The sequence below is a fragment of the Lathamus discolor genome, chromosome Z (assembly GCF_037157495.1).
Source record: "Lathamus discolor isolate bLatDis1 chromosome Z, bLatDis1.hap1, whole genome shotgun sequence".
NCBI classification, from domain to species: domain Eukaryota; kingdom Metazoa; phylum Chordata; class Aves; order Psittaciformes; family Psittacidae; genus Lathamus; species Lathamus discolor.
Window position 1 is genome coordinate 59,852,060 of NC_088909.1, and position 21,245 is coordinate 59,873,304.

Sequence of the window (21,245 nt, forward strand, 5' to 3'; positions counted from 1 at the left end):
AGAAAATTTTCCTCCTCCCATGTTTTGCAACCAGTGGCAGACATGTATAGCACCTGCTCTGTCACTTAATTCATAGCTGTTTCCCAAGGCAGCATTCAGACAGCAGCTCTTGTCAGCAGCCATTTCTCCAGAGTATGATTAAATCAAACAAACTTGGAGGCAAGCACTTAAATGCTTCACTAGATTGCAACAAAGCTGATCAGAAATTATGGTGGTACATGACTTTCACTATACTTAACCAGCTGCAAGGACATATTTTATTAACTCACATTTTCTCTCTGGGACCTGGGAGCAGGGGGGAAGCTCTGCTTTAAAGTACTCTTACACTTTGACAACAATCACAGCTTCTTACCTGCTAGCATGGCAAGTGCTTGGCGAATTTGCTGTCTAAGCTAGAAAACTGGAAGCTGGACCACAACAGGGAATACCAGAACAAATACTGCATGACTCTCATCCTCCAAGCTGGACCAATACAACTTGGAAAGGGGAGAGATTTTCTATCTCTTTCAGCACCCAAGGCTACTGTAGGCAGGATCCAACCCCCCAACTACCAACTACTCAGCAGTGTCTGACTTCACTGCTTCAACCCTTAAGTTCAATTACCAAGACCACAAAAACCTATTCCTTACAGCTTTCCCCTCTCTGAGAACTGCTGACCTCTGGGGTCCACCACACCTGAAGCTCAGCACTGCTCTAAGCTCCCTGGAGAAACTAATGCAGTTTTGAAATAAGAATAAAAGAAATTAACTGCTGTATAAAACGAAACAACAGGGAACATCCTCTGATTTGACCCCTGCGCACTGCAGTGTAAAAAAATAAAAAAAAAAAAACCCAGGATTTATTATGTGTTTGTGGGATTTGTTTGTGTTTGTTCACAAACTAGGAAAGAGACTAAGAAATTTACACTTTTTTTTTTCTTTTTTCTTTCTTTTTTTAAATGGAAGGCTGCAACTCTGTGAGAAACTGCCAAGTTCCATCTCCATTTTCCCTTTGATAAGCAGGTAGGTCAACTAAAAATCCAGACTTCCACAAGCTCTCACCAGTTGATAGTTTTATTCCAGTTGGAAAGAGAAGCAAAGCTATGCAGGGAGCGCTTTGAAAACTCCTGTTCATTTCACAAAGCTGGCAAGAGAAAAAGGTCACTCGCCATCCTCACCTCCCTCAAAACCTTGTCACATGCAGGAACCACTGGACCCATTTATACAGGCAGCTCTTGGCACCTGCTGACTGCTGGCCATGCTGTGAGTCAGCCTCTGCGTGCAGAAGCCCTGAACAAAAGAAAGGCACAACCAGGTGTACTTAACAGGGACAAAGCCATAATGAATTACCCAGATATGCACCTCAGTAAATCACAAGGCTGGCTCTTGAAGCACACTACTGACTACACACTAGCCCACCCAGAAAATCCTGCCAAGAGAGGAAAGAATACACCACAGGTATTTCTTATATCTGCTTCGGGCACAAAATAGGAGCCAGAAATGCCTGAGTGTGAGTAGCTAAATGGGCAAAACCAAAACCAAGTTCAGAGAGCCAGCAGGGATGACCCAGACTGTCTTCTCCAGCTTGTGTTTCCCAGGCTTTCTGCTCACACCCAGTTCTACCCTGGTGTCATAGAATCACAGGACAGTTTGGGTTGGAAGGGACCTTAAACCTCATCTAGTTCCAGCCCTCCTGCCATGGCCAGGGACACCTCACACTTGACCATGTTGCTCGAAGCCCCGTCCAACATGGCCTTGAACATTGCCAGGGATGGGGCATCCACAACTTCCTTGGGCAGCCTGTTCCACTGCCTCACTACTCTCACAGTAGAGAATTCCTTCCTTATACCTAACCTACATCTCCCTGGTTTAAGTTGTTGCTGGGGGAATGGCCATCTGATCATTATAGGCAATACCCTGAGTGGCTTTTCCTGCCCATGGGACAGGGATGCGCTTGTGCTCTCTGACCTAAGCCACCATCCCCTGCAGCCACTGTGAGAAGAAGCCTTGCCTGGGGACATTTCTTCTTTCCCTCCAGCTGGTAATGGCAGGGTTGATCCCAGCCAAGGAAGCCCCAGCCACAGCCCTGTGTAAAGGTGTGCTTAGTCTTTGCTGTCATAAATGCTCAGTCAGAAGTTCAGCATCTCCCCCAGTTGCTCACACCAGTCCACACAGGGCTCTGTGCTGGGATCACAGCCATCAACCAGGCACCACACCCTGCTCCCACCATACATGGTTTATTGGAGGGATTAAAAATAACAGAAGTAGCAGAACTCTATAAAAATAAAACTGGTTGCAGAAGCAACAGATACCAGACACCACAGGTGTCTGTATGCAGACCTGACAGGTGTTAACGTGTCTGTCCTTTGTACAAGGGCGTATCTCTCTATCACTGCCTTCTGCCAGGTTTGGATGAGGTGCGACACATCACTATATGCCACTCCCGGTTTGATGTTTCAGTGATTACCTGAAGGCTGACTTTCTCCAGGAACTGCTGCAGATCTACACTACTTCACCATCTCCCGTTTGCCACACTCCCTCAAAATACCGATCTTGAAATACTCTCCTGTCCTCATGCACAGATCTGTAACACCTGGTGAGGCAAGGATAAAGCTTCTGATCACTGAGCGCCTGTAGCTCCTTGCCAGGCTCAAAGCCCACATACCCCAGTGTCTTGTGCATTTTCCCCCTTCTGATGACGATGCAGCAAGGATGCTGGAGTAGTACCCTGAGAAGCCCATGGGTTAGTGCACAGCATGGCATGTCTGCCGATATCGCTCTCAATTTCAAATTCCACTGGTTTGTACAACAAACGTTCTTCTAACAAGCCAGCATACATTATTCATAAAACAGCACAGAGCTGTTCAGCAGCATATGGAACTGATGAATGTTGTTTTGGTGTGGGTGGAGATAGGGTTGATAGGAATGTTTTAGGGGGAAGGAAAGGAGATCATTTCACCCAGGGAATTTCAAGTGCGTCACCAACTGGAGGAGAACATTTCTAAGAGAAACTCCTCTGTTAAAAATCTGGTTTGTATGGAGAAGGAGGAGGAGGGGGAGAAAGAAAAAAAAAAAAGGAAGGAAAGATTGTGCCATATATATCATCATAAAAGAGAAAAGGATGGTTAGCTGGGGCTCCTGAGAGCCAGGAAATTAATGCTACAGAAGAAATGCGTCCTCTGTAAAATTGATACATGGGGGCTGCTAGAAAAGATTTGTTCTGTACTTGCTGGAGTGTTTCATCAGTGTTATTGGTAAAAGCAGCATGCTGCATTATTATGGGTGAACAGAGGAAAGCCTAGGGAAGTGTTTCTCAATAGTGGAGCACTTACACAGCCTATTTCAGAAACTGTTTTATTGGCCCCGTGCATTTGCAGGCAGGACAGGCACAGGCACTCTGCAATTCTGACCATGGCTGCGGAAAAACAGTCTGTCCAAGGGAGAGACTGCTGAGCACACTGGGTCACACAGACAATCCTAAGGTCCTCTGACTCACCTTGCATGCAACCAGAGAACAACGGTACATCAATTCACAGCATCCTTTTTGCAGGTTCTCCTGCTGGCATGAGGCTGTGGTTCCTACTGATAATATACTTCTGGGATGCATCAGGTCGTGGAGCCTGTATACATAGGTGCATGTGTGTATGTATATATGTGTGCACAGAAGCACTACCTGATGTTTTTCAAGCAGATGATAGGTCCCTGGGCTACCTAGCTTCTTTGAAGCTGGCAGCAGGCAGACCTCATATGCAGGCACCATGTTGGTGCTTTGTTCACACTGTCTAGAGCATGATAGTATTTAATACTGTCTAGCTCAGCAAAATAGGCTGAGTCACACAAGTGCAAAGTATCAGATGAGTATGTTTCTGAGGCACAAATGGGTTAAACCTATCTCCTGTCCTTAGTCAGCTGAACCAGTCCCGGAAACAGGTCTTGAGCATTGTAATTACTTCATACGGGGAGCAGATATAATACAAGGCAGTCCAGACACAAAGTGAGAAACTGACAAAAATATGAAAGAGGGCAAGCCTACAAATCACGCCCTGTTTGAGACTGGGGGATCTACACAGTGCCACTGCCCAGAAAGCCCAGCCTAGAACTAAAAAAATCTCATGAGAGGTGATGTAAAAGAACAGACACACAGACTTACACTACAAAAAGACCTCCTTTTCCATGCTGCACATTGGCAACTTCCATGTCTTTTCCACCAACACATCAGTACAGAAGAGCTAAAGCTCAAATATAAATCAGTTCTCTAAATCAGTGACATCTTAGCAAAATAGATGGGCAGACAAAGAACACAAGGGGGAACAGACATATGGAAAGAACAGGACTGCCCAAAATCACAAGACCAATCAGTGGCAGAGCTGCTTGTCATCTTGTCAGTTGGGCAGGCATCACTGATGGGCATGCGGGAATCTTCTCAGCCCTCCGTAACACAGCTTCTACAGGTCTTAGATGCTACACAGATACAAATACTTCTGTATGAAATAAGGAAACAGCACTAAAACCCAAAGCTGCAGAATGCTTCCCAACTTATGGAGCTAGGCAGGAGAAGTGGGTATCTCACACAGCACTCAGGAGGCAGAAATACAAATCCCACAGATGGATGAACATAAAGCGTTCATTACTGCAGTAGCTAACTAACTGTGTTAGACACCATCCCTGCCCTGGGGACATTACACCATGCATAGACAGTGGACACAAAGCCTGGGAGAGAGAACAGAGGTACAGAGATTATGTGATTCACCCAATGTCAAAAGACCTAAATTTCCACCACATGCAAAGATTTTTTGCACATAAATCCTCCCACTGAAGACCATGCGGTTACTTCCACGCCTGATGTGAAAGCGATCACAAAAGCGAGGTCCCAGAGCATCTGCAAGATGCAGCCTCTACTTTGGCATTTGCTGAAGTAGCAGATACTGCATCAGCAACAGCCCGAGAACGATGGCCATGCTATTTCTCCTCCACAGCCTTAGCAGTACACTATTTCTTAGTTATGGCCAATAAGAACCTCAAAAAAGAGGTTCCTGAAATTGGACTAAATAGAATACTTCATTTATTTTATATGCATCACTCTGTGATTACAGCTTTGCAGCTGAGGCTCTGAAATAACCATACAACCTGTAAACCAGCAGAGAGTGATCTGCTAGGAACTACTGTGCAGAACTGGGTTCTTTTCACTGTAGCAGAGGAGGTTTCCCTCAGGACAGACAGGAGATTTAGGAAAGGGACAGTACAGGAAGATACATTCATGTGTCTGCTTGTTTGCATACACACGGACACAAGACATGGTTAAACGCCTTTGCCTGATGCTCTGAAATATTTCAGCCTCATTCAACACACCTTTGCAAATGGTGCAAATATATCTTCTATTCCCAAGGCAGAATCAATTTGCAGCAGGAATGAAATTAGAGGCATATCCAGTGACTGCATAAAGTTCATCCAGCCCTTGGAGATACGGAGCACCTTTGGGAGGTAGACAGCTATTAAAGCTCCTGCCAGGGGTTCCCGGGTGCCTCTCAGTTATTGAGCGGGAGTGAGGAATGAGGAAAGAAGAGATACCGCATGGAGTGGGGGTTGCTTGCCTAGGGATGGGCAAGCAGATGCTGCACACAGCCACCGTAGCAGCTGGGCACAGCCTGTGCTACCAACCACTACAATATACTAATGTATTCCTATAAACACACAAGTGATGCCTTCTTAATAAACACTTGATGGCAATATTTAATCATGCATGCAAGAGAGATGATATTTTTACCTAGCACCCACACCTACTGAACCACAGAGCTGTAGAGAAGGAGCAAAAAGTATTTTTCTACAGGACAGCATTCCCATTAAACAGATTATCTCAAGGACATCACTTGCCAACTCCAGCAGCTTTCCTGAGAGCAGAGACCCGATTAGTATTCTCCCTTGCAAGTTTTCACTCTTTACTATTGCACCAAGCTTGGTGACAGAGCATTCCTCCAAGAACCGATCACTATCACACACCAGACCTTTTTCACCTTCAAGTCTCCCCTCAAACCCAGAGATTTTTAGTCTGACCTGCAATTCTGTGATCACTGCAGATCATTCAGAGCCCTTAATTCCTGCAGAGCGTAACCTTTTCAACACCGCCACCTCCACACCCAGCCAAGGGAAACACTATGAATATTAAGCTATTTACCTTGCTTTCTTTAGTAGAAAACTCAGAGGAGTTGGAGATTTTCATAGACTTTGACCGATGGGACTGCCGCCAGAGAGATTCTTCTCGGGAGTATTTCACCGAACCTGTGGCTCTCACCCGGACTTTGCTGGTGCTCTGAACACTGTTAACTCCAATCATTTCCAAAAGTGAGTGTATGGGATGGGAAGAAGAAATGCTAATGGCACTTCCCAATCCCCTGCAGAGGAACTGGAAAAGGTTATGTCTGGAGAGCCCAGGCTCAAGCAATCAGTGTTTGCTTAAAACGCACTAGGCTGTTTCCTCCAGCATCTTCAGGCACACTCTTTGGAGCCAGCCTGATTGTTCCAGGCATTGCTCACGTCACTGGATGGTTGAGGGGGGGGCGAGAGGGGGGAGAGAGAAAAAGAAAAAGAAGAGGCTGACAGAAACTCCTCCCCTGCTCCACTCCCCTCTCCAGCAGCATCAACTCCCCCTTCATACACACACCAACAGCGACAGAGAGAGAGGTGGAGAGAAAGATGCTGGAACAAATGCCAGCAGATCAAGCAGGAGATTCATTTTCAGTTCACACGGCCACGCTTCCCTGCCTGCATCAGCCTGCCATGCTCATTACTGCCTGCAATAACAAAGGACACTGTAAAAGGAGTCTTCAATCACCTGCCAGCTACAGGCTTCTGAATGTGAGAAATATGGATGGATTCCCAGCGCACTGGAGAATCAAATGAAAACCCACAGCACCATAACAAAGTTCTGGCAAGCCCCAGAGAGATGACCCAGCAAACCTCCACAACTCTAAGCATATGCACTCGTTAGCCAGAGTCCTTAGGGTGCCTTCCCTGGGGATAAGGGACAGTGAGATCACTCTCATGCTGTACAAAGGGCTTAGGAGAAAACAGTTGACTTTCCCAAGGTGATCAGTGGAAACCAACGGCAGAGCTGTGAGCAAGCAGCTGGGAACCCATCTCCTTCCTCAGAATCAAGAGAGCTGTAGCTCCACGAGCAAACCGCATGCTCCGGCAGCGGACTCCACCGAGCTTCCAAGCAGCACCCTCTTCCTCCACTGCATGAAACCCACGCCACACAATGATGGGAGGGCCACTGCCATGGCCCATGCACACCTTGCATCAAGCATTCCTGGAGCCACTCTTCCCCATGCAAGGGGTGAGGAGGCCAATGCCAATAGCAGCCAGTGCTCTTGCCAGGGTGGATGCGCTCTGTAAGGGAGAAGAGAGGTGTTTACCCCAATGCTGCAAAAGCACCATAATTTCTGGCTCCTGGAGACCCAGAGCACAGCAGACTGTGCATTGCCATGGCAACCTCATCCAATGAGAGAGAGAGAGAGATCTCCTCTCTGCTCCGCATGGAGTTGTGGCAGCTGCCGCACGCCGGGGCAGGTGGAGCAGCTCCTGCAAGCACCAAGGCAGAAGTGTGTGATGTGGATATCACTCTGAACTCAGAAAAGGAAAAACAACTTGTGCAGAGGGAGCGTGAGGAGATGGAACTCACAGCAGGCTAGCACCATGTTCAGCAACCTGCCCCAAGCCTAAGTTGACTATGAGCCGGCAGTGTGCTCTTGTGGCCAGGAGGGACAACAGTATCCTGTGGTGCATCAGGAGGAGCGTGGCTAGCAGGTCGAGGGAGGTGATCCTCCCCTTTACTCGACTTTACTCAGGTCACATCTGGAGTACTGTGTCCAGTGCTGGGCTCCTCAGTAGAGGAAAGACAAGGAGCTACTGGAGAGGGTACAGCAGAGGGCTACAAAGATGTTTAGGGGACTGGAGCATCTCTTCTGAGGAGCGATTGCAGGAGTTGAGCCTGTTTAATCTAAAGAAGAAAAGACTGAGAGGGGATCTCATTAATGTAGAAAATATTTCAAAGATGGGTACCAGGAGGATGGTGCCAGAGTCTTTTCAGTGGTGTCCAAAGAGAGGACAAAGAGCAATGGCCATAACCTAAAACACAAGAAGTTTCACCTCAACATGAGGGAGAACTTCTGTACATTGAGGGTGTCAGAGCACTGAACAGGCTGCCCAGAGGGGTCATGAAATATCCCTCTCTGGAGACAATCAAAACCTGCCTGGACACGTTCCTGTGTAACCTGCTCTTGGTGGCCCTGCCTTGGCAGGCAGGTGGACTGGGTAATCTCCAGAGGTCCCTTCCAACCCTAACAATGCTGTGACTGTGTGACACTAACCCAGTAGACTAGTCTGGGAGGACACCAGAGCCTCTCATCCCACCCCACCACAAGGTACAGGGAGCTGCAAGTCTGCACACGCAGCCAGGGACAAGGGGTCACTGCCCTGGCACGCCAAGAACATCCTGCACTGAAACAGCTTTGGCAGACAAAACGTGGGTGACAGGGCTCCACTCACACCCAAGTCCCGTCCAGTGCCAGCCAAGCCATGCTAATGCAGAGCAAGAGTCTGCTCGCTCTGTGCACACCAGCACCCAGGAGTAGGTAAGAAGCAGATGAACTGAGCGGGCCTTTCCCCTAGTTATATCTTCTCAGCCTCTTGCAATCAGGGATTTACATCCTTAGTGGGCAAGTGGCTAGACAGCCATATTATGGTCCTAACTGCATGTCTGCTCCTAAAAGAGAGTGCTGCATCTCCAGTATGCAGCAGCCCTTTAGTCAGCAGTCACCCTTCGCTCATGTTACTCTCAAGGATGGTACAGGTGCAAATCCTTTCCATACACTGCAATAGGCGTGGACCATGCTGAGGGACAATGGTTAAGTGCAACAGTGAACAAGGAACCTAAATATCAATATAAAAACTGTCCCTGGTGTGAGAAACTTCAGATTCCTTGCTGATCCTGCCTCTGTCCTGCTTGAGGTACAGGCTTCTTCCCACTTGGCAAGCAAGAAAAGCTCATTTTCACTTCCATGACAGCCAGGTCTAGCAAACCCACCCCTATCTCACACATTATGATTAAATTCCAGATGTGCTCCAGCCTTTTTACACAAACCTGTCATTGGTAAGGGGTACCTGAAGGATCAGGGGACCTTTTTTTCTCAGGCAACAAGCAATTACATGCTTTAAGTTACTTGTGCCACTTTCCAGAAAATGTTTTATGTTACTTAACCTGTCTGAAATTATCCTCTGTTAGTGGAAAAGCTTTTCAAATAAAACCTCTTCTTAGAGGAAATTTTCACTGAAAACAGCTCCAGATGAGCTAAGCAGCAGGTCCCAACAGGTGCTACGTAAATGGCCACAAATCACTCCCTATCCTCGCAGCCCCCCGCCTAGCTGATTATTCTTGTTCTTGGATTTATAAGGCCACCTCCCTAAGCACTCTCAACATCTGAAATAATTAGATTCCTTAAATATCACACACGGACCTAGGCCAACGTGAATTACTCAGAGTAATTTCATTATTAAACACAAGCTAGACGGAATCACGGCAACATTTCTGTTGCCTGCAGCTCAGCGCTACCACTGCTGCCTAAGTGCAGCAGTTCTCTACCTAGCATCTTCTGAACTGAAGTTAGCAGATCCTCAGGCGGGACAGGAATCTTAATTCACTAGGGAACAGGTCTGGTTCAGCTGTAACCAAGCAGCAGTCCAAAACGCTCTGGGTGACAAGCTGCATCTTGTTCAATTTTATTTTTTATTTTTCCAGTGGTATATTGAAAACTCCTTTCAGCTCACACCCTCCTCAAGACAGAGCCTCCTGAGATCATGCTTCTGAAGCCTTAAATGTCTTCAGCTCAGGGATTCAGCCCAGATTTCCTCAGTGCCCCTGATCTTCCTCTGCAAGCGATAATACACCTTCTACTCCTGACAGAGTCAGTAGCCTGTGTACATAGTGACTGTCATCTTGTGGAGAGAGACCACTCTTCAATGTTAGAGAAGTCCCACCATTTTAGAAATCAGCATGCACACAGGATTGATTTCTGTCTGTAACTGAGCAACAGGGATTTCTGAGGGAGAAGTGGGTTGTTAACATAAATAGAGGGATAGAAGGGAATTTTTGTTATAGAAGGGCTGAAATTACTGTGCAATACCAGAAAAATCAAAACTGTCCACACCCAGGAGAGCCTCCAGGTGTGCCAAGAAGACCTGATCTTCCCCTGGATCAGAGGCCAGCAAAGAGGTGGCAGGAAAGGGGCAGAATGGAGGTATTCAGCCAGTATTTAGTCTGAACAGTCCAGTGATACCACTGGGGTGACCAAAAGAATGGAGACCCTGTGTATGGACCTTCCCTACCAGCACCTCTAAGGAACAAACCACAAACTAGTAGAAGAATTTGAAACTCTGGGCCAAAACAGATGTAGGGGAGGAGGAAAACCAGAGTGTCTACTATTCCTTCCATCCCACCCTTTCAAAGTCACCCAAAAGCTTTTTACCTGTCACAGGCACTACGGCAGACTACATCACCCATAGAAGAAACAGGCAGCCGTTCCAATTTACTGTGCAATAAACTCCTTCCCACCTCTTCCTCCTGTAAGTTGCCCTGGAAAGCCAAACATACTCAGCCCTTTCTTGGTCCTCCTAAGTCATTCAGCAGATCAACAACAGAAGAAGAAAAGCCATGGAATTCAAAGAGAAATTCAATACTGGCTTTCAGGGACCAAGCCCAAGGACTGCACTATTGTGTCTAAAGAACTCCAGTGCCCTCACACAAAGCCGCAAGAATCCATTAGCATCATTTATGCCTGATCCCAGTGACAAAAATACCAACAACAAAAGCCAACAAAATGCATAAACACGCACACATCAATTACGTAAAATATACTCTCAAGAGCCAGTAACGTATTTGTACAGCACAGAAAAACAGCATTTTAATGCTGGAATTAAATACTGTTTGTTAAATAAACAACATTAAATCTTTCATAAGATTGCTTTCCTTCTTCCTTCACTGTTGATTCTTTCTTCTCTCCAAAATGGACAGGGAGGGGAAGGTGAATTCTGCTGAATAAGCTACTCATACACCATGGCTACAGAACTAGAGCTTAACGACCGATCAACAGTAACATTATTGAACTGACATTCCTCTGATATTAAGATAATGATTGCTGTGGTCTGCTGATTAGGGGGAGCTGACAATCAAAATTAAATCTAAATGCCTCCAACTGCCATCCCTGTAAACAGCAGAAATACTAGAGCAATCCCTTCATTTCTACACGCATGAGCAACCAGGTCAAAAGGAATCCTAACAGGGTAACAGCAGATATGCTGGGAAAATGATATTGACTTAAGATTTCAAAATGGTTAGCCAAAATTATCCACCTAGCTGCTTGACCAACCACAGTGCATTATTACCAGGCATTTATGGAGATCCTGCGATTTATCCCAATCTGAATTTGCCAACAAAAAATGTCTGTTGATGTCCTTGAGAAAGAATCACCCATTTTCTTATAGTTTATATTGTAGTACATACACCTGTGCTATAGGCTCCAAAGGGATCCCTGGGGAAGACTCTGATTTCTCTTACAATATGGAAAGTAATGCTTACAATGTAAGCAGTCAAATTACTACAGCCCAGAAAGCTACCCTATGTCAACTATGTTACTGTAGCTGCGTAAGCATGTGCTCTTAGACCACCTCAACTCATAGCATCAGGAAAACACAAGCATTGCTCCTATGTCCCCATGAAGGCAACTGAAGCCTATATGTTCTACTTTAATCGAGAAGCAAGCTAAAAGTGCATCCACAACCAGCTGGCTTGTGATCATAAATACAAGTCTTTATTACTGACTTTTCACATTACTAAGCCCCTAAAAGCAAGCAGAGTAACAAAACTATATTGGCTAGTGGAAGATCAAATCAATCTTGGTATCACTGTATCTCTCTGGAATCTTGCTTCATCTTGAGCCAAAAGAAACCATTCCTAAGATAAATGCCCAGCTGAGAGTGGTGGGAGACCACAGGTTTAATGAAAACAAGCTCTTTGATAAATAGGGATAACAGGGATGCAAAGAATTTTGCCTCCTTAATCCTGATTAGCATTTCAAATTAAGAGATGTCATTACTCATTTTCCTTTCCTTGAAGCATACCTGAAAGCAGCTCTGTGTCACAGACTAGCTGTTGTGTTTCCTGGCAAAGCACTACCGTCTCCAAGGGAAAAAGTTTCTCTTCTTGAATTTCTCTTTTTAGGAAAACTATCCTCTACTGTCAACAGACCTGACAGAAATTAAGCAACCCATACAGTAGGTAACTAACACAGATCACTAAGTTCTTTTAAGTTAAAGCTGCCAAACATACCTACAGCTACAGCAGCACCTCAAACAAATCAATAAAAACACCAAAGCCCCTAAAAATATGAACAGTTATGACAGAAATCCACAGGAGGTGAATCAGCACTGGTACAAGGCCTCCCAGTTCACTCAGATCAGCTGCAAACAACCCCTTCCTCTGTCCCTGCAGTGGGCACGCTTAGAGTCAGCAACACTGAAATAAAACCCTCAACCACCCACCGCTCCCCCAGAGATGTGCATACAAAACCAAACACCCTTCAATGCTTCCCTCTGATTCTGACAGCAAACACAATAACAACGCAAAGGAAAGGAGAGGGGGCAAGAAAAGGAGCGGAAAGGAGGAGAGAGAATTGAGGCCACCCTAAGAACTACACAGGTTTCACGTAGATGTTCCCTATGCTTGCAAGTGTAGCACCGTAGAAGGAGCAGCTAAGGGAAACAGGCTTACTAACCTTTGTCATCTCTTTTCTTCAGAAATGTATGAACCTATGAAGTGATGTTCAGCTGTCTTGCCCAAAAAGCAGGCAAATCCTTCCTAAGCCCCATGACTCCTGCCAAAGCCCATCTGTCAGCAGGGCAGAAAATAGGTGGCTTGGGTTTGCCCCGTGTTTGTACCAGGATCTTACGAATACTTCATAACCCAAAGAAGCACGACTTAGGAAGGAAATTAAATGTTCTGTCTAATATCAAAGGAAAGAAGGGAAAAAAAAAACCAAAACCCAACAACATTTAAGGAGCAACCTAGCACTCCTGCTTGAAAGAAAACAGTGTAACTAGGTCAGAGAGAGAACATTACAATGCCATTTGAAAAGCGTGATGATAAACAGAAGGAAGGAGTACCAAAGATTTATACAGCAATAATTCTAAAACTGATGGAAGTAATGTTTTCTCCTTTCTTTTTTTTCTTTTTTTCATTTTTAAAAATATGGTATAAATTATATTCCTACTCCTCCTTCCCTCGAGTTGCAGCACAGAACTTAAATTTCAAGCAGATCAGTGGGTGGAAGATCAAAGAATGTTTTTCAGAATTTGTTTTCTACCTACATGGAGGTGGGAGTAATATGTCATAGGGACCAAAATGTATGTGTGACATTGTATTAGAGATTTCCCAGCTCAAAAGGTGCCCAGAATTCATCCTTTAAAGTGGCAGAAGCACATCATTCCTGGATACTACCAGTCTGTATCCTCCGCACTGACAGCACAAGAAATGGGAAGCTCTCAATAGCTCTCAACAGTGAAATTCATCCTCAGGAGCTGCTAAGTGTTTCAGTTAAAGCAGAGGACAACTGACAGCCTTGGCTAGCTGACAGACTGGAGGAGCTAGACATCAAGTGATTCACTTGCCTGATCAACCTGGCCAAGACACTACAGAGACCTTGCCTCCACAGATGAAAATTAACCCCCCAGACATTCATTAGGAGCCTGGTATTGAGCCATGTAATTGCAGCTAGTAGTAATGGAAATTCTTAGCTGACTCTGCTTGGGTTTCACTCCTTGATGACACAAAGGTGGTGAGCTAGGTGAGATCTTTTGAATAACAATCGGCAAGCAGAGAGATGAAAGCTTAGAGAAGCAAAAATAATTCACAGAAATGCAGATCATGAAAGCAGAAACAGGCCCATCCTGAAATGCCTGCTTCCTAACAAGATTAGCAATCCCTAGTACCAGCCCTAGACCACACAGAGGAATCCTTATTCCTGCACTACCATCACAAAATTTTATAATATAAGCGTTTCCTAAAGTTCTGCTTTCCCTGATCAGGGACAGAGAGTTGGTAGAGAGCATTAAGCTTCTGTTACTATCTTACGCTGCTTTCCTCAATACAATACCTGGGCTTATTTGACTTGAAAGAAGTGCAGAAATCTCAGACTTTTCTCTTTACATGCATTGAAGCAGGTTCCTGGAATGCAGAAAGAAAATACACCTATTTGCATTTCAACAGGACAGAAGGGGTGTTAAGGCCACTGATATCCGTGGGATCTGAAGCAATGAATTCACCATCATAACCTTTTCATTTTTAATTCACAGCTCTGCACAGGCATGCTTTACCTGGTTATCACTCTTAAGTGGGACAAACAATACACAAAAAAATTGCCACCCAAAAGAAACAAAGGTCATTGTAGCAGAAAGTTCCTCACTGAGGATGGAGGGGAGTGAAGACAAGCCGGGTGTTCCCTTCAGTCACTATGGCTCTGTGGGTCTTTGGAGACTGAAAGGAAAGTACGCTTTCACAAACAACTGTTTAAGACAAGGATTAAAGATTTTATCCCGTGTTCCCTGACTTTTATACTGCCGGATTAGACTCTGCCGTCTCCTAGCAGCTGGGAAGGGCCTTCAGTAACAAAACATGCATTTCAAACAGACAAGAAATGGCTGCCTCAGAAACATTATCCCAACAAATACATTTTTGACAGGAAAAACTTCACTTGGGGGGAGAAACAAGGAGGCAAGCTGTCTAAGAGAGCAGAGCCCTGGCTTCTTCAGAGACACTTGGTCTCCTCCACCCCTTCTCTGCCCATAGCCACAGGATGCTCCAACAGTCAGTGCTGCCCTCCTGGAGTCCTTCTGGCATGCTCCTGTCCCCATTCAGTAACAACAGGAAGGTGGTAATTCCTTGGTGAAGAGCCTCAGCCATGAAATGGAACAAGTGCAGAGACTGCAGATGAGAGTAATTGTGGTGTACACAGCAGACTGATTAGTGTGATTTCCTCTGCGTAAAAATGTGGGTTGCTGGGTGGAGTGGTGGACACCTGATGCTCATTCCCTTCTCTCTGCTAAATACCTGAAATGACTGGAATGGATGAAACAGGATGCCAGTAATTCTCTTTAAATTGAGTGTTCGCTTTGGAGGACTCTTAGAGGAAAGAAAAAAAAAAGGAGGAAAGAGGAGGCAGAAAGACAATATCAAAAAGAATATATTAAAAAAATAAATCCTTAATTAAAGTGCAGGGAACTGACAGCAAAATGAGAAAAACCCTACCTTGCAGCTTCTAAAGTAAATTCCATGTCCCAGCAATCCTGATCAAGAATTATGATTACTTAGGAAATTAAGGAGGACTGGTTCTTCAGAAGAATTCAGCACAAATAACCTTCACTTTATTTGGTCACTTCATCACAGTGCTTCTCCAGGAGATTAAGGGCTAGCCAGAAACCAGCCTTTGAGAAAAAGCAGATCTTTTACACAGGAATGGAATCTTATCTCCGTCAGCAGCACATATTCAGATGGCTCTAGCCAAGTCCCCCTACAGAACCATTTCAGGTCCCTCAGCATGATGGAGAGGCTCCCTTATAGCGTGATGGCTCAGCAAAGAGCTACCACCTCTTAGCAGAAGACACACAAACAGGTACGACCCCCTTACACCCAGTGTTCACATTGTGGGGCAGCACAGACACTACAGTTAGCACACATCAGAAGCTGGGTGATGCCCTTGACTCCATGAATGAGGTACCCTGGCTACAGCAGATACAGAGGACATTCACATTCACAGGACAATATGGGCAGGTGGCACTTAGCACACAGGCTAATGAGAGGCCCCTTCCTCGGATGCTGCCTAACAAAAGCAGGGATCCATTTCCCCAGAAGTGACTCGTCGTCGCAGGCTCTCTATGGGCCAGAGCAGACACTTCCTCTCCTCGCATAAGGAAGGCCTTGTCACTGCACCTTGCTGGAGTGGAGTTTCGCACACCCTTGGCACAAGGCAACAAAAAGAAGACACAGTGGCCAGCACTGTGTCACCACTTCATTCATGAGGACTGCAATGCCTGCAGGAAATGAAGCAAGTGTGCATGGCCAAAATCAGGTTCTTTACAAGCCAATCTCATCCTCTTCTCATATCTCATGAAGCCCAGCTCTGAAGAAAGTTATGGTCACAAATGCAAATCCAGAGTATCATCAGTGAAGACAATATCACTGCACCAGATTAAAGCTGGTGTGAGCACAGGAGGAATCAGCCTCCAGATAAACTGCCTCTATGCTGTAGTCATGAAGCTCCTGACATTGCCCCAGCAGATTTCATCTTCCTTCCAAGTAGGGAGACACTAGCCACAGCCTACTTTTCTACAGGAATAAATGAACAACGGTCTTGTCATGATTTTCTTAGGCTAACAACCCATAGGTTGGATTTAGTTGTTTGTTCCTGATGTGTTCAGCTCTCTTTCAGCCATGATGGTGCTGTATCTCTCCTCCAGCTTCCCTCTCTCTCCTCCAGCTTCCCTCACCATCAAATGCATCTGCAGCAGCTAATCTGGGATGTCAGGAACTCCAGTCTGAGGAGATCATAGAATCAACAAGGTTGGAAAAGACCTTTCAGATCATCAATACCAACCATTAAGATGAGTGCTGCAACTGGGTCCTTTTGTTACTCTCAGTCCCAGTTAAGCTGTCACTCGTCCCCACCTGTAAAAGATGTTAACTGTGTGATTCACCATCAGCCTCAGGAGTGAGCACTGAGCCCATTCTCCGCTGAGTGCTGCTGCACTAACTAGAACATGGGCAGTCACGACTCTGGTATTTAGCAGTCCTTCCAAGGCTTCAACTCACCAGGACAGAGACCTTTGCTACAGGAAAGATTAAGATCAGGGCTGAGATTCACGAACATCTTGCCAGATCACAGCTTGATACTATTTGTGTGTTCGGAGTGTGACAGCTCAGAGTCAAAGGACAAGGTTTCATGAAGCTTCCTTGCCCTTGAAAAATTTCATTTTCAATAACCTTAATTCTGCCTGGATTTAACAGATATGACTCACCTTCTACATCAGCCAGACCCACGGAGATAGGCTCCTGATTTACACCAGAGAAGAGAATCATCAATTGGGATGCTGGTGCTCATTTACAAGGAATTTGCCCCAGTCTGAATGTAAATAGGAACCCTGTAGGAAGGATAAACTACCAGCATGCACCTAAGAGCAGTGCATAACTGGAAATCAGGCTACTGTCTCCATGTCTAGTCCTTTCTATCAGCCAATGGCAGATTAATGGTATGTGTGACAGACAGCCGAACTGGAGCTAAGATGGAATAAAAGGGAAGGCACATGTATCTGCCTGCCTGGCAAAGTACTGAATGTGCAAACACTGCAAGCAGATCCCATGGGGAGAACCACACTTTTAATCACAGTTTGGCATATTTGCCTTTATGGGTCCTAGTTTTAAAGGCAACCTCAGATCTGACAAAAGGAATGAGGAAGAAGAAAAAAAGATCAATCTCTGTGCAGATGGCTGTACCAAAGTGAAATTCTTTTCAGTGTTAATGAATAGGCAGCAAGACATAAGGTGAACAAGATAATATATCAGCATTTCTCATTTCCATCTCTTGCTAGAGTAAAACTTCTGTTCTCAAAGCACTATCAGCACTATCAGACACACTAAGAATCATGTCCTGAAGGCCTTATGGTGTTTACCAAAGTGTCCTTATTGTTGGGATAAACTCAAAAAAACCCAAAGAGATGGCTCCCTCATGGATTGGAGAGAAAGGAGCAATCAGATCTTACATGAAAAGTCTTCTGAAGCTGATCACACAGAAGACAGAAGCATCCCTCCTCACACGTTGGTATATCTGCCCCTTGAAGGGCCATTTTCCCATCCAGACGAAACAAGTGTTCAGGGCCACACTCTGTGCTCAGTAGCACCAAGAGTGGTGGGATTGACTGAAGGCAACTGCTGATTTCTCCCTGTGAGCCGACTGTCCTAGATAGCCCAAGCAGTATTTCCACCCTTGACTCTGTGAATTGGGCCCACACTAAGTGCTGCAGAAAGCTTCTCTAGTTCTGGCTGAGCACTACCTGCAAAGATGTATGCACTTGCTAAGATGTGTCCCCTCTTCCTTCCCCTCCAGCACGACTCAGCTTTGCCCTGGGGCTCAGCAGAAACAGAGCGTCATAGAGGGGTGCAGCAGAGCAATGGCGGTGGGGGGGGATGCAGAAAGGCCGGCAAGGCAGAGAAGCCCACCTGCTTCCCACAGATGCGCATTACTCACCAGTGGGTGCTTAGGACCTCACTCCCACAGGGGCACAGTGCCACCCTGTGGAAACGGTCCTTCCTCTCCGGGCAGCTGGGGAAGGATGCGGGGAGATGGCTCGCTGCCGCTCCGACGCTCATTAGCTGCACTGCTAATGCACGGGCAAGCCGTATGCATTTTGGCACTGCGCTGAAGCAGGGCTCTGTGAATTTAATTTATTGAGACTAATGCAAATTTAATTTCTGCTAACTCTTTGTAATCACATATATAGTGGCAAGGTGGCTGCTGCTGACACAGTGATGTGGCTTCTGAAACACACAATTACTGCCACTCACTCCACTCTCCTCCACTGACAGTTTAAAAACAAGGGGCAGATCATCATCAGATCTTAGACAAGCCGGAGGAGAGACCACGACTGGGTGTCACCTCTGTCCCCAAGACATGAGGGCAGCATGCAGAAAGAGCCTCAAATACGGCAGGACACTGATGCCTGGTTTCTTCCATCCTCCCACATCCAAAAAAATCCTGAGCCTCAGTCCTTGCTTTGGGTGGGCCAGCGAAGAACCAGGATGCCTCAGTATTAGCAGGTCAGTGCTAAACACCAAGATACAGCCCAAGCTGCGCAATTCTTTCATCAGGAAAACAAACAGCAGGTGAGCACCAGTGGAAGTCTCTTCTCAGTACACTCGGAAGGTGATTTAAACACAGTCTGGAGACCTATTTATTCAGTAAGGGCTGTAATTAGCCTGCAAATTAATCTCAACATATCTCTCTCTAGCAGAGTGAGAAATGAGAATCCTTGGAAAAAGAAAAATATTAAGTGTTGCTGCAGACAGATGAATACTCTGTATACAGTTTTAAACAATAAAGACATTAAATCCAAACGTAAGGAAGTTGAGTTTATATTCATAATCCCCTAGTAAGAACTGAGGCAGGAGGAATCAACAAAAAGTTCCCCAAAGAGGCTGGAGAAACTAAAGAAACTAGAAATACTAGAAAACAAAGTCTGACACTTGTAACTATGCAGGTACATCTGTATTTCACAATGGGCAATTATTTTGACTTACTTCAATAGGCATTGGGTCAGCTCTCAGATGCAGCAAGCTCTCATTTTTATCTCCATTACCAAGAAAAAAAAATATATATATTATGAATTCTAGTGTATATGCTCTCTCTTCACTTAAGCAGACTTCTGTTTTACGCCAGCAGTCACACAAAAGAGAAATGAAACACTCGTTACTACTGACAATGGAACAAGATTCGTCCTGCTTAGCCTCCCTCCCTGTTCTTCATATTTAACTCCTGGCACAAACTTAATGAACAAAACCTGAAGCAAAGCAGCCTGTGCCAGACAATACATTCTAATCTGAAATTACATCTCCTGCTTTAATGTGAAAACCCCAAAGCACCTTTTGATGAAAACACACACACGCCTTACAAATATGCAGAGCTCAGGATTAGCTTACATATTCAACAGTCAGAACTAACTGGCTGCTTCTGTCCACTGTAACCAGGAGACAGCACTCTGAGATGGTATGGCTGCATGAGCTTGCAAGACACACAGCTCTTGAGCTGGCCCTAATGGAGTTCAGTCTCAACCCTCCATGCTGCAGAAAGTCTCAATAATAATCAAGTGAAGGCAAGAGCAAAAATGACAGCCTATATATGTTCTTGCAGGAGAAATATGCCCATCGCTCATTGTGCTTGACAATTAAGATAAAGAAAACACAAGCAGAGTGTTCTGTTTTAAACCATTACTCACAAAAAATGAAAGCCACGTTCTGCAGTTCATTCCTTACCTTTAACAGCCCTTTTGGGAAGTCTTTGCCATCGTTCATCCCCTGGAGGTTAGCAATGAACTCTTGGCAGGTCATCTTTTTCCCAATGTTCTGGAATGGATGGCGGAGAGATATAGCATCATATTATTACTGCTTTCCAAAATTAGGTAAATAAGCAACATCAGATGAAACCCATCTCCATCTCTCATATAAGCCCAAGGCAGGCAGCACTAAGAAGGCATTCCCAAGGTTACCCAAAGACGAGCATTCTTTTGTGATGTCAGAAAAAGGGAAAATGCATTTGGACCCCAAGTCCCACACACCCATCCAAAAAGAATAACACCTAAATACTGGAGGGTAATGAAGAGGTGATGAATAAGCTTCCTGGTACCTGCATGGTGCCTTACAATCCCATGTCTCAAGAGGGCCTATGAGCCTCTGATGGCAAAGCTCTACTTGTTCCTGCTGTGGGGCATAGGAAACAGTTGAATGAGGCCCTCTCCAGACCTCTTCTTATAGTTTCCAATGCTCCCTTCCAGTAGCTACTGCCCTGACTTGCAGTAAGACTCCCAGGAGCAGCCATTACATTTTCTGATTCTTAGGCTGAGGCTGCCCTGAGTGTACCGTAGGATTGCTCTTTTCTCTCCTCCTGTCTAATTCTCAGAATGGAAGTTGCCCAACTGAGTCACAAATAGGAAAGGAATGGTTATGTTCTTGTAGGACCTGAACTGCTTCATTTGGAGGCTTGAAGCTGTTCTAAGGTGTTCTTGGATCCCAGTGGCCATCACCCCTTAGAGAAAGTGTCCGTACTCAGTCCCCTAGGTGCTAGAAGTCCCACCACTGGCATGCGGGGAGCCTTGTGAGCCATCAGCAGTGACAACACTGAGTTGGTGAAAGTGGAGACCAGAGTGATCCGAGCTGGGATGAGCTGTTAAACATGATAGAGGCAGAGGGAAAATAGGGCCTTGTGATGACCAAGGTATCTTTCAAGATGCCACTGCTGCCAGTCAAAACAATGTGAAGATGACTTCTCCATGGTCAGGGTATGCCTTGGCTGCAAAAATATGGTGGAAGGCCTTTGTGTGCAGATAGTAACTTGGGTTAGGATCAAGAGGCCAAATTAACACAGTAATGGAGCCCAAAGAAGGGCACCAGTTGGTAAT

General features: G+C 45.5%; 1 protein-coding gene across 3 annotated transcripts in view; it reads right to left on the reverse strand.

Moving 5' to 3' along the window:
• PSD3 (pleckstrin and Sec7 domain containing 3) overlaps positions 1-21,245 on the reverse strand; it is a 102,479-nt gene that overhangs the window by 28,987 nt on the left and 52,247 nt on the right. For all 3 annotated transcript variants that reach the window (XM_065662415.1, XM_065662417.1, XM_065662416.1), the window contains one exon: positions 20,104-20,193. In XM_065662415.1, coding sequence (XP_065518487.1) covers positions 20,104-20,193 — 90 coding nt within the window. The remainder of the gene's footprint in view (positions 1-20,103; positions 20,194-21,245) is intronic.